Here is a 16,646-nt window from a genome sequence, read left to right as displayed (position 1 = left end):
CACAGTTTGGTCTTTGACTGGACATCCCCAGGCCAACTTTTTACCCATAGCGCCCTATGAGTGGCAATAAAGAGGCCCGCTAACCTGGCTGCCAGCCTCACTGAGTCTGTTGAGGCATCTGCAATAAAAGCTGATGCTCCCTGCATCAGCCACGATCTTTTCCCTTGGGACATTATCCTTCGGTTGACCTTCTAGTTGTTGCAACCAGATAATCATAGATCTGGCTGTACAGGTCGTAGAGACCGCTGGCTTCAGGGCACCCACCGAGGACTCCCAGGTGTGTCTTAAGTAACCATCGGCCTTTCTATCCAGATGGTCTTTCAGAATATCCACATCCTCAAAAGGCAAGGTAGATTTTTTGAATGAATTGGCCACTGCTACGTCTATCTTTGGGATCTTATTCCATGAGTCTTGTTTTGGTATCTTCTCTTAGAAGATGATGGTAGTGAACCCTTTCTCTTCGTTTTTTTCTCTTAATGAGAGCCTGAATCTTTTCATTAATTAGAAATATGCGTCTCTTTTTTTTTTCTCTAATCTACAAAACATGAACTCTTGTATGGATTTGGGGGCCGTAGCATCCGAGATGCCCATGGTAGCTCTCACAGCCTTAATCAACCTATCTGCGACTTTTATAGGATAGCATGGCCTACCCCCTGTATCGCCATTAAAGAATGAAAAGGAACAAGAATCCAATCCACATTCACCTTCCGACTTTATAGATTCATCTAAATCAGGTGATAGTTTTTTGGACCCTTTCCTTCCCTTTCTATTCCTTTTTTTATGAATAAGGGTCTCAAGGGAATTCTTAACTTGTGCCCTGATCACGGATCTCAAATCCATGAAGTTAGTGGATTCTTCACATGCGGTTTTCTGTATACAATCTGCACAGAGTCTTTTCTGCCACAAGTCAGGTAACTTATCCCTACAAAGGGTTCACTCCTTATTCTTTTGTGCCACATTTCTTAAGTCGTTCCTAGTAATTAGAGACAAGAAAAAGGGACTTAATTACCATGGTGAAATTTCACAAAGATCAGTCAGCATTCTGGAATTTAATAATGTACCAGATTCAGAGGCTGGATCAAATCACACCATTATTCGTGGTTGGTGGTACTGTCACTTCTGCAACTCATGAGACTGCCATTGCTGCGTGAACTCTGATCCTGGCACTGCCGTTCCTCCATATCACATGGGGAAGGAGAGCCAGAGAAAACCCACTCTTTTGGCAGTCAGGCTTGATTTTAAAAGAGGGACCAGCCACAGCAACTCCCCCACCCCCTTGTACATGCCTTCCCCAGACCCCCTGGAAGTGAAATCCAACACTTCAGGTCAGAAGTCTCCGGCATGCTCTTCATCAGGGCACACCAATACCAGGGCCTCCTGCACATGCGCAAGCCTGGGACATTGTTGGGGCCAGCAGGCATCCAAAAGAACTTCAGCGCTCGCATCTACATGAGCCCTCAAGTGACCAGCGGTGGCGCTTCCAGGACCCGACACCGGCACTATAGACAAGGAGCCTTTCTTCCAGGCAAGGCCTGGGTAAGTTTCTCCTTTAACTTTCCTCTCCTGATTCTTCAGCTTCAGGTTCCCTCATGGACAGGAAACCAAAATGATGCGGGGTAGAGGTGCAGCCCTCTTATTCAGTACGCTTCCTGTCCTTATTGGGTGAATTCCCTCTCTCGTGTGGCGCTGGTCATGGGGGAAAGGAAAATTTTAGAAATTGTTCTGGTATTCAGTGAGATATTAATGACAATCTTACTTATCAAAGGAAGTATACTCATTATTCTGAGCAATTTTTTAAAAAATTTTAAAACACACAGTGTACATGATTACAGTTTCTTTCCTGTATGACTTCCCTCATGTCTAATAAGATACGATTTATTTACAAAAGATTTCCCACATAGTGAACATGAATACGGCTTCTCCCCAGTGTGACTTCTCTCGTGCATCACAAGACTCCGTTTATCTGTGAAGGACTTCCCACATTCCAAACATGAAAATGGCTTTTCTCCTGTGTGAATTCTCTCATGTCTAACACATTTTGATTTCTCTGTAAAGCATTTCCCACATTCTGAACAGGAATATGGCTTCTCTCCTGTGTGAGTTTTCTGATGTCTAATAAGAGTCCCTTTATCTGTAAAGCATTTCCCACATTCTGAACATGAATATGGAGTCTCTCCTGTGTGAATTCTCTGATGGGTAGAAAGACTCCCTTTTTCCGTGAAGAACTTCCCACATTCCAAACATGAAAATGGCTTTTCTCCTGTGTGAATTCTCTCATGTCTAACACATTTTGATTTCTCTGTAAAGCATTTCCCACATTCTGAACAGGAATATGGCTTCTCTCCTGTGTGAGTTTTCTGATGTCTAATAAGAGTCTTTTTATCAATAAAGCATTTCCCACATACTGAACATAAAAATGTCTTTTCTCCTGTGTGAATTCTCTCATGTATAACACAATTTGATTTATATGTAAAGCATTTCCCACATTCTGAACAGGAATATGGCTTCTCTCCTGTGTGAGTTTTCTGATGTCTAATAAGAGTCCTTTTATCTGTAAAGCATTTCCCACATACTGAACATGAAAATGTTTTTTCTCCTGTGTGAATTCTCTGATGTGTAATAAATCTTGATTTATATGTAAAGCATTTCCCACATTCTGAACATGAATACGGCTTCTCTCCTGTGTGAATTCTCTGATGTGTAATAAGATTCCCTTTATCTGTAAAGCATTTCCCACATTCTGTACATGAATATGGCTTCTCTCCTGTGTGACTTCTCTGATGTGTAATAAGATTATATTTCTTTGTAAAGCATTTCCCACATTCTGAACAGGAGTATGGCTTTTCTCCTTTGTGTTTTCTTTGTGTCTGAGCTGAGCTTTTAGTAAGTTGCTTGTCACACTGAAGTCTTGTATCCACTGTGTCACCTGGAATTGTGGTAACAATGTGAGATTGCTCAGGAGATGATTCCTCATGATCAGGAGGATTATAAGAAGGTGAAGTGCTGTAAAGTCCAGGAGGTGCAGGAAGGGTGATGAGGTTTTCTCCATTAGAGTGCTTCCTGATATCTTCTTTTTTACAATTTAGTGATAAACCTTTATTCCCACAAGGATTTCCTATCAGGATGAAAGATAGAAAAAAAATCACATCTAATCTACAACACAAAAGAGATTTCTGAATGTATTTTCTGGATCTCACAATGAAGACCCTCGTCAGTGAAAGTACCGGTAATAAGGAAGACAACTACATGCCATAACATTAACACAATGACGGGTAAAGTGAATAACACTTATAAACTGGTGACATTGGCACAAGTCAGGGGTGGCAGAGACTAGACAGCAAATAGACAGTTCTTAAAGGGAACCTGTCATCAGGATTTACCCCCTTAATGTACCACCAGTGCCATTTCACTCTCTCAAGCTTCCTATCATGCCCTCAGTGTAGAAAAGTGTCCACACAATTAACAATGGAGTTTTAATCTTTTATTACTGCATGCAAATGAGATTGTCTAATCACGAAGGTGGGCTTCATAAAGGTGGCCACCGTAATCATGTCCACAGTATGCCTAAGGACTAGTGTTGAGCGAGTATGTTCTATTAACCCTTTTGGCGAATATGCTCGGGCCGAGCTCCGAGTATTTATAGCTGCTCGGTGATATGGTTGAATCGCTTGATTTGCGACTGTTTGACAGCTTTATTACATGTGAGGAATGTCTATTTCTTACACATTCCTCCCATGTAATAAAACTGTCAAACAGTTGCAAATCATACACACGGGAGCGATCTAACCTTATCACCGAGCTGCTGTAAATACTTGGAGCTCGGTCCGACCATACTCGGACAGAACATACTCGCTGAACCCTACTAAGGACATGATACGAACCCTTAGAAGAATGAAATAGCACCAAAATCATATTACAGGGTTAAATCCTAATTACCGGACCCAGGGCAGTCCTTCTCCCAATGTCTGAGAAGAAAAATCTACAGTGGCAGAAAGTGCAACGATTCCAGTATGTGAGCAACCTGTAGTGCAAATGGGCCTCCATGTCCCCTCTGGAGCCTCCTTATTCCATTAACCACCCTACACCACGGATCCTTCTTATCCCCTGGAGCCTCCCTACACCACGGATCCTTCTTATCCCCTGGAGCCTCCCTACACCACGGATCCTCCTTACCCCCTGGAGCCTCCCTACACCATGGATCCTCATCATCCCCTGGAGCCTGCCTACACCACGGATCCTCCTTATCCCCTGGAGCCTCCCTACACCACGGATCCTCATCATCCCCTGGAGCCTCCCTACACCACGGAGCCTGCTTATCCCCTGGAGCCTCCCTACACCACGGATCCTCATCATCCCCTGGAGCCTCCCTACACCACGGATCCTCCTTATCCCCTGGAACCTCCCTACACCACGGATCCTCCTTATCCGCTGGAGCCTCCCTACACCATGGATCCTCATCATCCCCTGGAGCCTCCCTACACCACGGATCCTCATCATCCCCTGGAGCCTCCCTACACCAAGGATCCTCATCATCCCCTGGAGCCTCCCTACACTACGGATCCTCCTTATCTCCTGGAGCCTCCCTACACCACAGAGCCTGCTTATCCCCTGGAGCCTCCCTACACCACAGAGCCTGCTTATCCCCTGGAGCCTCCCTACACCACAGATCCTCCTTATCCCCTGGAGCCTCCCTACACCACGGACCCTCCTTATCCCCTGGAGCCTCCCTACACCACGGATCCTCCTTATCCCCTGGAGCCTCCCTACACCACGGATCCTCCTTATCCCCTGGAGTCTCCCTACACCACGGATCCTCATCATCCCCTGGAGCCTCCCTACACCACGGATCCTCATCATCCCCTGGAGCCTCCCTACACCATGGATCCTCCTTACCCCCTGGAGCCTCCTTACACCACAGAGCCTGCTTATCCCCTAGAGCCTCCCTACACCACAGATCCTCTTTATCCCCTGGAGCGTCCCTACACCACGGAGCCTCCTTATCCCCTGGAGCCTCCCTACACCACGGATCCTCCTTATCCGCTGGAGCCTCCCTACACCACGGATCCTCATCATCCCCTGGAGCATCCCTACACCATGGATCCTCATCATCCCCTGGAGCCTCCCTACACCACGGATCCTCATCATCCCCTGGAGCCTCCCTACACCATTGATCCTCATCATCCCCTGAAGCCTCCCTACACCATGGATCCTCCTTACCCCCTGGAGCCTCCCTACACCACAGAGCCTGCTTATTCCCTGGAGCCTCACTACACCACGGACCCTGCTAATCCCCTGGAGCCTCCCTACACCATGGATCCTCCTTATCCTCTGGAGCCTCCCTACACCACGGAGTCTGCTTATCACCTGGAGCCTCCCTACACCACAGAGCCTGCTTATCCCCTGGAGCCTCCCTACACCACAGAGCCTGCTTATCCCCTGGAGCCTCCCTACACCACGGATCCTCCTTATCCCCTGGAGCTTCCCTACACCACGGATCCTCCTTATCCTCTGGAGCCTCCCTACACCACGGAGTCTGCTTATCCCCTGGAGCCTCCCTACACCACAGAGCCTGCTTATCCCCCGGAGCCTCCCTACACCATAGAGCCTGCTTATTCCCTGGAGCCTCCCTACACCACAGAGCCTGCTTATCCCCTGGAGCCTCCTACACTACAGAGCCTCCTTATCCCCTGGAGCCTCCCTACACCACAGAGCCTCCTTATCCCATGGAGCCTCCCTACACCACGGATCCTCCTTATCCCCTGGAGCCTCCCTACACCACAGAGCCTCCTTATCCCATGGAGCCTCCCTACACCATGGATCCTCCTTACCCCCTGGAGCCTCCCTACACCACAGAGCCTGTTTATCCCCTGGAGCCTCCCTACACTACGGATCCTCCTTATCCCCTGGAGCCTCCCTACCCCACGGATCCTCCTTACCCCCTGGAGCCTCCCTACACCACAGAGCCTGTTTATCCCCTGGAGCCTCCCTACACAACGGATCCTCCTTATCCCCTGGAGCCTCCCTACCCCACGGATCCTCCTTATCCCCTGGAGCCTCCCTACACCACAGATCCTCCTTATCCCCTGGAGCCTCCCTACACCACGGACCCTCCTTGTCCCCTGGAGCCTCCCTACACCACGGATCCTCCTTATCCCCTGGAGCCTCCCTACACCACGGATCCTCCTTATCCCCTGGAGTCTCCCTACACCACGGATCCTCATCATCCCCTGGAGCCTCCCTACACCACGGATCCTCATCATCCCCTGGAGCCTCCCTACACCATGGATCCTCCTTACCCCCTGGAGCCTCCTTACACCACAGAGCCTGCTTATCCCCTGGAGCCTCCCTACACCACAGATCCTCCTTATCCCCTGGAGCGTCCCTACACCACGGAGCCTCCTTATCCCCTGGAGCCTCCCTACACCACGGATCCTCCTTATCCGCTGGAGCCTCCCTACACCACGGATCCTCATCATCCCCTGGAGCATCCCTACACCATGGATCCTCATCATCCCCTGGAACCTCCCTACACCACGGATCCTCATCATCCCCTGGAGCCTCCCTACACCATGGATCCTCATCATCCCCTGAAGCCTCCCTACACCATGGATCCTCCTTACCCCCTGGAGCCTCCCTACACCACAGAGCCTGCTTATTCCCTGGAGCCTCACTACACCACGGACCCTGCTTATCCCCTGGAGCCTCCCTACACCATGGATCCTCCTCATCCTCTGGAGCCTCCCTACACCACGGAGTCTGCTTATCCCCTGGAGCCTCCCTACACCACAGAGCCTGCTTATCCCCTGGAGCCTCCCTACACCACAGAGCCTGCTTATCCCCTGGAGCCTCCCTACACCACGGATCCTCCTTATCCCCTGGAGCTTCCCTACACCACGGATCCTCCTTATCCTCTGGAGCCTCCCTACACCACGGAGTCTGATTATCCCCTGGAGCCTCCCTACACCACAGAGCCTGCTTATCCCCCGGAGCCTCCCTACACCATAGAGCCTGCTTATTCCCTGGAGCCTCCCTACACCACAGAGCCTGCTTATCCCCTGGAGCCTCCCTACACTACAGAGCCTCCTTATCCCCTGGAGCCTCCCTACACCACAGAGCCTCCTTATCCCATGGAGCCTCCCTACACCACGGATCCTCCTTATCCCCTGGAGCCTCCCTACACCACAGAGCCTCCTTATCCCATGGAGCCTCCCTACACCATGGATCCTCCTTACCCCCTGGAGCCTCCCTACACCACAGAGCCTGTTTATCCCCTGGAGCCTCCCTACACTACGGATCCTCCTTATCCCCTGGAGCCTCCCTACCCCACGGATCCTCCTTATCCCCTGGAGCCTCCCTACACCACAGAGCCTGTTTATCCCCTGGAGCCTCCCTACACCACGGATCATCCTTATCCCCTGGAGCCTCCCTACACCACAGATCCTCCTTATCCCCTGGAGCCTCCCTACACCACAGAGCCTGTTTATCCCCTGGAGCCTCCCTACACCATGGATCCTCCTTATCCCCTGGAGCCTCTCTACACCACGGATCCTCCTTATCCCCTGGAGCCTCCCTACACCACGGATCCTCCTTATCCCCTGGAGCCTCCCTACACCACAGAGCCTGCTTATCCCCCGGAGCCTCCCTACACCACAGAGCCTGTTTATCCCCTGGAGCCACCCCACACCATGGATCCTCCTTATCCCCTGGAGCCTCTCTACACCCCGGATCCTCCTTATCCCCTGGAGCCTCCCTACACCACGGATCCTCATCATCCCCTGGAGCCTCCCTACACCACGGATCCTCATCATCCCCTGGAGCCTCCCTACACCAAGGATCCTCATCATCCCCTGGAGCCTCCCTACACTACGGATCCTCCTTATCCCCTGGAGCCTCCCTACACCATGGATCCTCCTTATCCCCTGGAGCCTCCCTAGACCACGAATCATCCTTATCCCCTGGAGCCTCCCTACACCACGAATCATCCTTATCCCCTGGAGCCTCCCTACACCACGGATCCTCCTTATCCCCTGGAGCCTCCCTACACCACGGATCCTCCTTATCCCCTGGAGCCTCCCTACACCACGGATCCTCCTTATCCCCTGGAGCCTCCCTACACCACGGATCCTCATCATCCCCTGGAGCCTCCCTACACCAAGGATCCTCATCATCCCCTGGAGCCTCCCTACACCACGGATCCTCCTTATCCCCTGGAGCCTCCCTACACCATGGATCCTCCTTATCCCCTGGAGCCTCCCTAGACCACGAATCATCCTTATCCCCTGGAGCCTCCCTACACCACGAATCATGCTTATCCCCTGGAGCCTCCCTACACCACGGATCCTCCTTATCCCCTGGAGCCTCCCTACACCACGGATCCTCCTTATCCCCTGGAGCCTCCCTACACCACGGATCCTCCTTATCCCCTGGAGCCTCTCTACGCCACGGATCCTCATCATCCCCTGGAGCCTCCCTACACCACGGATCCTCCTTATCCCCTGGAGCCTCCCTACACCACAGAGCCTGCTTATCCCCTGGAGCCTTCCTACACCACAGAGCCTGCTTATCCCCTGGAGCCTCCCTACACCATGGATCCTCCTTATCCCCTGGAGCCTCCCTACACCACGGATCCTCATCATCCCCTGGAGCCTCCCTACACCACGGATCCTCATCATCCCCTGGAGCCTGCCTACACCAAGGATCCTCATCATCCCCTGGAGCCTGCCTACACCAAGGATCCTCATCATCCCCTGGAGCCTCCCTACACTGCGGATCCTCCTTATCCCCTGGAGCCTCCCTACACCATGCATCCTCCTTATCCCCTGGAGCCTCCCTAGACCACGAATCATCCTTATCCCCTGGAGCCTCCCTACACCACGAATCATCCTTATCCCCTGGAGCCTCCCTACACCACGGATCCTCCTTATCCCCTGGAGCCTCCCTACACCACGGATCCTCCTTATCCCCTGGAGCCTCCGTACACCACGGATCCTCCTTATCCCCTGGAGCCTCCCTACGCCACGGATCCTTATCATCCCCTGGAGCCTCCCTACACCACAGAGCCTCCTTATCCCCTGGCGCCTCCCTACACCACGGATCCTCCTTATCCCCTGGAGCCTCCCTACATTACTTGGTCTATATGCAGCTGAACCTACTGCACATGTGATACATCCGCCCCTGCCCAAAACACTAAATATATGTCCTTAAAAATTATGTTTAAAGGGAAACTGTCTGTTCCCTGTGCCCCCAGAACCCGCAGCAGCTGTGTCTGCAGATATAAACTCTCCGCCTAACATCTCTATTACATTAAACACACAAACAGATCTTTAGAAAAAGTATTGCATTTCTAAAGTTTATGATATGTAAATGAGGCCTTTGACTTGTCGATGAGGCGCTCGTGACCCCAGAGTAGTCGTCCCACTTAGCATGTCATCACGGCTTTGGGGGCTTGAGAACATGACAAACCTACCGCATGCGCGCGGCTTCTCCTCCTCACTGCATTGAGCCTCTGACGCCGGGTGTACGCGTCCCATTACTGAGATAGGAGAGGACGGTCACTACTGGTCAGAGTCCATGTAGATGGGAGAAGCTCGGCCTCTAGCCCCGCCCTCCTCTCCCCTCCCCCTACACAGAATCTTATCAGGAGCGGCCGTCACCTCCGATCTCAGTGATGGAACAATGTTTCCTAACTGAATAGAGATTTTACCCCGGAACCGAGAATCCTGAGACGGAATAAGAAATACACAGATTTCTGTGGAGACTCCGGGGACAAAGTCTCCTATTTCCATCTCGTCTATTCTTACAATTCATGAAGTTTATTCCTCTTATTCTTGTGTAATAAAGACTGATCAGGACGTTGTGTCTATTATATGGGAACAATGAGGAATACTGTCACCATGTAACAATACATCGCTTATGGTTTATGGCCGCCAGGATTTGGCAACACAAAAATGTCTGAAAAGAAACAAAGTATTTATTGTAGAAAAGTCCTAAAAGAAAATGAAATAAATATATTGTTATTGGCTTGGATTAGTTGTATTACCGCAGTTACAGCGACCCTCCACCCCGGGACTGAACACTACACATTTCCCTGTACAGTCCCCTATGGGGTCCTCTGCCCTCCGCTGCCCCCTCAGATAGGTGGTCTCTTCCCCCGGCTTCCAGGACGGCCAGTGCAGTGGTATGGGGAGTGCAGTAGTACGTCTACCCCACCCTCCCCTGCCTTCCTGTGTTGTGACCTATGGGGCAGCGCCACATCCTATTAATCTCCCAGCAGTCTGCGGGGCGTCACCAGTTACAGATGTATTCTGCACCTGCTTTCATTGCTCCTGTTTGTTTTTGGTAACCTTGTCTGGCTTCCATAATACCCCGGGATGACTTAGGCCTCCATCTACAGGACCATTCTTACTCGGCTTCCTGATTCTGACCTCGTCCCGCTTCTTGATTGTCTAGCACCTGCCATCTTTGGGTCAGATCTGACATGTCGACCTTCTTCTGCCAGCTCGCTCTACCAGCCAGCACTACTATGTGGAGCAGCCCCGGTGTCTGTGCTGTAAGTCCAGATCACTGTACAGTGGTGAAAAGATGGAAGCCGGGAAACCTCTGGGACCGGCTGTATGGAGACTGTGTGTAAGCGCCTTATTATTAGGACCTGCCAGGTTTCCTCCATCGGTTCACCGTTACAGGAGGCAGATGGAGGACACAAGGAAGGGAGTCTATATATGATAACCGTATAGTCGCTTCTCAGTCTCAGGGTGGACGGTCGTTTTATCACTCAACTTGTGCAGCTCATGAAGAGAGAAAAATTCTAAAAAATAACAGCAGAATAAAGATGATAAAGTAACAAGATGAGAAAAACAACTCATCCCCCACAAAAAAGCTCCTCATACAGCGAGGTCAGTAATGAGAAATAAACCATCAAGAATGGAAGAAACAATCCAACAGAGGCCGGACAGACATCTGTCTGAGATGGTGAGTCCTGCATTGAGCAGGGGGCTGGATACGGGGACCCTGGAGGTGATCCCCTCCAACCAGAACATTCTAGGATTGTAAGTTGTTTGTGATATGTTCTGCTACCAGAGCTAAGGAAAGAGAGGAGATCTGTCCCTGCAATAGAACTCAGCTTAATCCCTACGATGTAACAGGGGACCTGATCCTGCGATCAGACCTGCTAAAGTCCTAAGCTAGTCTGTACGGAGACCTATAGATGTGGGGAAGGAATCCCTACAAGTACTAAGGACTGGGAGGAATATGGGACACCTCCTAACAGAAATAGTAGCAGACAGACGAACAAACAAAATATATAGAACATAGAGGTCCGTAGACCAAGCAAACTAACAGAGCAAGACACAGAGCACAGGCTAGCTAGAAAGTAGATATACAATGAAGTCCAGCAAAGCCAGAAGGGCGGAGCAGGATTAAATAGACCAACAAGGTCATGTGACCAGCAAAGGAAAAAACCTAAGAGCAAGGTTCTAACAGTTTGGTCATTTTATCTGTAAATCATTTTCCCCATTATCGGCCTTACAGATACATTATTTTATTGATTTTTTTATTTTTCCTCCTCTCATTTCCGGAGTCATAATGTTATTGGTCACTAAGCTGCGCAGTTCTCCTGCTATTCACCCTATAAATGTAAGGAAATACTGACAACTGGGCGTTACCATTGTTCCCCTACATTGTCCAATCAGCGCTGAGTGTCAGAAGTGTGGGGACACATGTATGGAGAACGGTGACACCCGGTTATCATGTCATTCATAAATGTCGGAGGAACGGCCGGGAATCTGAGCAGCAGTTTCTTTCTTTGGTAACAATTCTTGTCGGAAAAAGAATTTCATCCAATTTATTGGTAAAAAACAAAAACAAAAAAACTTAAAACTTTCGGAACCTGGATGAGGACGTCTTCTTACCTTCTTTTGGTAATTTATGTATTTCACTGTTGGAAAGAGAATTATTTATTCACGTTAGAGGCTCAGATGGGGGGACGATTCCTAGACGACATCTTGTTTGGCTGGAGAGACCGAGAGTGAAGATTCTTCTAAAGGGACGTTCCCAAAATCACAATGTGCTCTTATAATAAAGTACACCCTGGTTATTGTGAATATAACCCCTGTATAACATCTGGCCTCTCCTGCACATATCACCCCCTGAGTATGCCCCCCAGGATCTATACACCCAGTAGTTGAAATTGTAACCAATACATACCGAGGAGCCACATGTTATATACTGGGGGGTGGGACAGGGCTGGATGTTATACACTGGGGGGACAACAGGGCCTGAAGGAGAAGCCAGAATGCAGTGATTAATGCGGGTGGCCCAATACTACTCTCCATATAGTGAATCTCTCCATATTACAAGATTCACCATAAATGAGACGCTGACAGGGGATATAATCCGTGCATGGTAAAGGGCGCCCCCTCTGGGTAGTATTTAGTCTCCATGTTTATACGTTGGTTGAACTAGATCTCAAAAACCAACATGATGTCAGATAACGACAACTCTAGATGCGGCCATCGCAGCTGTTTGTAGATATGAGCTCCTAATCCCTTTTATGATGAAGCAATTCTCCACCCGGCACAGAGGACTAAACAACTGTCATGTACTGTCACCTACCTGGTGTCCTCCGCTTGTCTCTGACTAAGACCTGTGTTCTGGTCCTCCGACATCCAAGATGGCCTCCATAGTGGCAGAGGGACGACAGCAGTATGTCTGACCCACACCTCCATAGCATGGCACTTACTGACTTACCATAGGGGTCTTCATGCCACCGGGCGGTCGGCCTGGATGAGGAGGGACCAGAACGCCGGCCTCAGTGTAGGAGGCAGTGGGAGGCAAACAGAGGCGACAGGTAGGACGACTCTACATGTGACATGTGTCGTCACTCGTCAGCACCAGGCAGTGGCTGCTACATCACCAAGATCCATAGGACAGGGAGATTCATAACCTGGAACACAGGCTCAGTCATTTATATGGAAGCAGGGACTTGTGTAAGGAAAATATGGACGTAAAGGATGGAAGGAATATTATAGAAGGTGAAGGAAAACTAATACGTGATTCCTAATCATAAAGAAGAGGTGTGAAGGCGGCCCCGTTATTCATCAGTGCACAGCCGGACTCTACAGGAGCAGCCGCGCCATCACCGGACGCTTCTGCTGTGATGAGGACAGCGGATAAAGCTTCACTGCACCGGAGACTTCATACAATATCACACACCGGTCATCATCATCATCACACGCCGGTCATCATCATGATCACACGCCGGTCATCATCATGATCACACGCCGGTCATTATTACATACCTGTGGAAACATCTACTGGAATCTCCTCCTTCCCGTCACTCACACACGGCTGATCCCCCCCCGTCATCGCTTCTTCTTCTGTCTCGTCCTTCACTTTATTCCTAGTTGGATCTTCCTCCTGATATATCAGATGTAACAATCAGCACAATACAAGAAACCACGAAAATCTGTGACATCTATGACCTCAATCAGAAATGTCCCCTATATACAGATCCAGTACAGGGCTCAGCACAGTCTACCTGATGACTCTCCGTGACATTGTGATTCTCCTCTGGACAGTCCTGGGAATACAGAGGACGTGGATATCTCTCTGGTGGATTTCTCCTCCTGAATCCATCTGTAGGAAACACACAGTGACGGAATAGATTGTGTCATGTGTGGCAAAGTCACTGGTAAAGTGATAGAGGGAAGATATATTTCATGGAGGCTATTAGCTTCTGTGAATTGAAACCATGAAATTTGCTCCAACATGCTATTTGCTTAAAGAGGTTAAACTTCCATGTTAAAAGGGAGTGTTTTTTGTGAATGATCATTGTGAAGGGTGGGAGGTCATTCACCATATCTCCATCTCAGAGTGTGGTCTTTGATTTAAATACAAGTCCTACTGAGGCATTCAGTGTTCAGTGTCTGGAGAAGCTAGCTCCAGAGAGGATCTTGTGTTTGTTTTTCTTGAACCAAGTGGAGTTGCTGAACTCTCAGCAGGTGGATCCCTGCTATCACAAAGACTGTGCCTTTGTGTTACCATTTTGCTTTGTTTCCTGTTTTGGCCAAAGGGCCGTGATTTCTTTTATGGACTCAGTGTTGGTTTATGCTGCATTTTAATAAACCAACGAGAACTTTTTGGCCAAAGGGCCGTGATTTCTTTTATGGACTCAGTGTTGGTTTATGCTGCATTTCAATAAACCAACGAGAAGTTTTTAAAGAAACAGTGTACCTGTGTCTACCTCCGTGTGAGCGATCTACCACACATGTTATGATGAAATTATGGGAGTAGTAGTAGGTGACCACAGAACAGACATGACAGTCTCCCTCCTCACCCTGCTGATCGGCCCATATTGCGATCGCCTCTTGTGCTCCATGTATAACCTCAACCTTAATATCAACCAGATCTTCACCCTAAAAATAAAAATGTAAGATGAGCTCAGGTCCCATCACTTCATGGTCCGATGTTGTGGGGACTTCAGTGTCATCTACCTGATGATCCTCCGGGATGTTGTGATTCTCCTCTGGACAGTCCTGTGAATACAGAGGACGGGAACATCTCTCTGGTGGATTTCTCCTCCTGGATCCATCTGTGGAGACACACAGACTGAATACATGACCTGCCGTGTATCTGTCTATATATGAGACTCGTCTCTCAGAACTAGTAATTCTATGGTTATGTATCAGGGAATAAATTACATTGTTGTGGTCCTCACCACCGGTACAGAGGTCCCAGCACATTGTGGCCTCAAGTATGAAGTGATAATCAGCGAGGCCAAAGCCTAATGCTCTCTGCTCTGCACTCGGAGGATGAGGACCCTGAGGAGAGGGACAGAGAAGACCCTCGTCAGTCAGATGGAGCAGCCGTACTAAGAAACACAACTTCTCCAAGTTTCGTTTCCAGGGATGGAACCACAGAGGAGCTGGAGAAAGCTCCACATTTCCATCCATTGGTTTCTTCTCTCCTAATTCACCGTTATGGAGATTGGGGGAAGGACGGTGACCATTTACCAGTGATTGTATTTTGAGATCTCATGATGTCACCATGAGGACACGGCCTCCCTCCTGGACAGGATCCTCTGGGATCACTAAGAGGAGAGAACCTTCCGTTCTATTAAAAGACGGGTTACCGCTTTCTTATTCTTCTTTAAATGGAGATAACTCTCAACATCCGCCTCGATATAAACACTAAAATAGGCAGCAAGTGCGCAAAAAGATCTGCGTTTGTCTCTGAAGGAGGAAAAAAGGGCACATGTACGCCTGACGGATGAAGTCACAGCGCCCGGAAGGACGGTGTTGTGGGGAGCACCCGGTACACAGCGGTTAGTACCTATCAATGTGTAGAAAGGACAACTAGAGAGCCGGCACCGGGGTCATGGGCGCTTACTGATGCACATGGGGAGCCAAGGAGAGATTGTCTGGTCAGACTCCACAGAAAAGCTCCATAATACATATTCTTCTGAACAAACATCCCTGTAACCCCATCACTCTCGCGTCTGTTTTCACCTTCCTGACCGGGCCAATGTTTTACAATTCTGAGCACTGTCACTTTATGGAGGTAATAACTCTGGAGCTTCAACGGATCCCGCTGATTCTGAAACTGTTTTTTCGTGACACATTGTGCTTCATGTTAGTGGTAAATTTAGGATTTGGCTTTTTTTTTGCGTTTATTTATGAAAATATCGAAAATTTTACAAAAAAAATGTTGGACTTTTAATTTTTATGCCTTTTAACCAGATATGTATTAACTATTTTGTATGGTATAACTAACATTTACCACATGTCTACTTCACATCAGATTTATTTTTTTTGGTAAAAGTTTAATCAGCAATTTCTTATTTTTCAAACAAAATTTACAAAACTAATTTTAAGTTTCCTCCTCTCTCCCCTTTTGCATTTTAAGTCTGCAGTCCTGCTCCCCAATACTTATATCTACGGCCAGTTTGACGTCAATCAGCCGTTACTAACATGTCGCATTTAAGGGATCGCACTCATCGGGTGAAATAAAATTGGTCGGATATTCCTGAACAGTAGGATGATTGTCTTGCGAGTACGATGCGACTTCTCTCACCTGTCTCGCATCTGTATGACATCCGTATCAAACGCGTTTATAACATCAGCTTTTACAGACGGTCATTCTCTGACATTTCAGGGTAATTTTCTAACTAATAAAACATTTTTTATAGATCTAGAAAGATAGAAATGAGTCAGTGAGATATATCATCAGTGCAGGGCGTGTGGAGCTGCTGTACATGGATTTAGCTAATAATTAAAGAATTTAAAGTAAAAAAAGCAAAGGGGGAAAGCGGACAGCTGATGCTTATAGTCTGGGAAGCGGGTAATAAACATTAATATACATAGATCTTCCCAGGGGATTAATATTAACATCTGCGTAGCCTTTACTGGTTATTAACAAGGGGTGACCCCCTCCCAAAAAATGATGTGGGGGCCCCTTCTATTTTTAATAACCAGAAAAGGCTAGGCAGACAGCTGCAGGCTGGTATTAATAGCCTAGGAAGGGGCCATGCATATTGTACCCCCTCCCAAACTAATAACATCAGCCTGCAGCCGCCCAAAAAATGGCGCATCCATTAGCCTCGGCTCTTCCCACTTTCCCTGGTGCAGTGGCAAATGGGGTAATAATATTGG

General features: G+C 48.8%; 1 protein-coding gene across 1 annotated transcript; it reads right to left on the bottom strand.

The window, feature by feature from the left end:
- Positions 1 to 387: 387 nt before the first annotated feature.
- Positions 388 to 16,079, bottom strand: LOC141201514 (uncharacterized). The gene is made up of 6 exons (XM_073663519.1): positions 16,069 to 16,079; positions 15,128 to 15,185; positions 14,333 to 14,411; positions 13,535 to 13,632; positions 13,296 to 13,413; positions 388 to 3,115 (listed from the first exon to the last, which is right to left on the bottom strand). Exons 1-6 carry the CDS (start codon positions 16,077 to 16,079, stop codon positions 1,827 to 1,829), a joined length of 1,653 nt encoding a protein of 550 aa, XP_073519620.1. The 3' UTR covers positions 388 to 1,826.
- Positions 16,080 to 16,646: the final 567 nt, after the last annotated feature.

This window comes from Phyllobates terribilis, unplaced genomic scaffold (assembly GCF_046119375.1).
Source record: "Phyllobates terribilis strain yellow unplaced genomic scaffold, ASM4611937v1 Scaffold_117__1_contigs__length_5270597, whole genome shotgun sequence".
Taxonomy (NCBI): domain Eukaryota; kingdom Metazoa; phylum Chordata; class Amphibia; order Anura; family Dendrobatidae; genus Phyllobates; species Phyllobates terribilis.
Note: the sequence above shows the minus strand (reverse complement) of the source record. Positions and strands in the feature narration are given on the sequence as shown.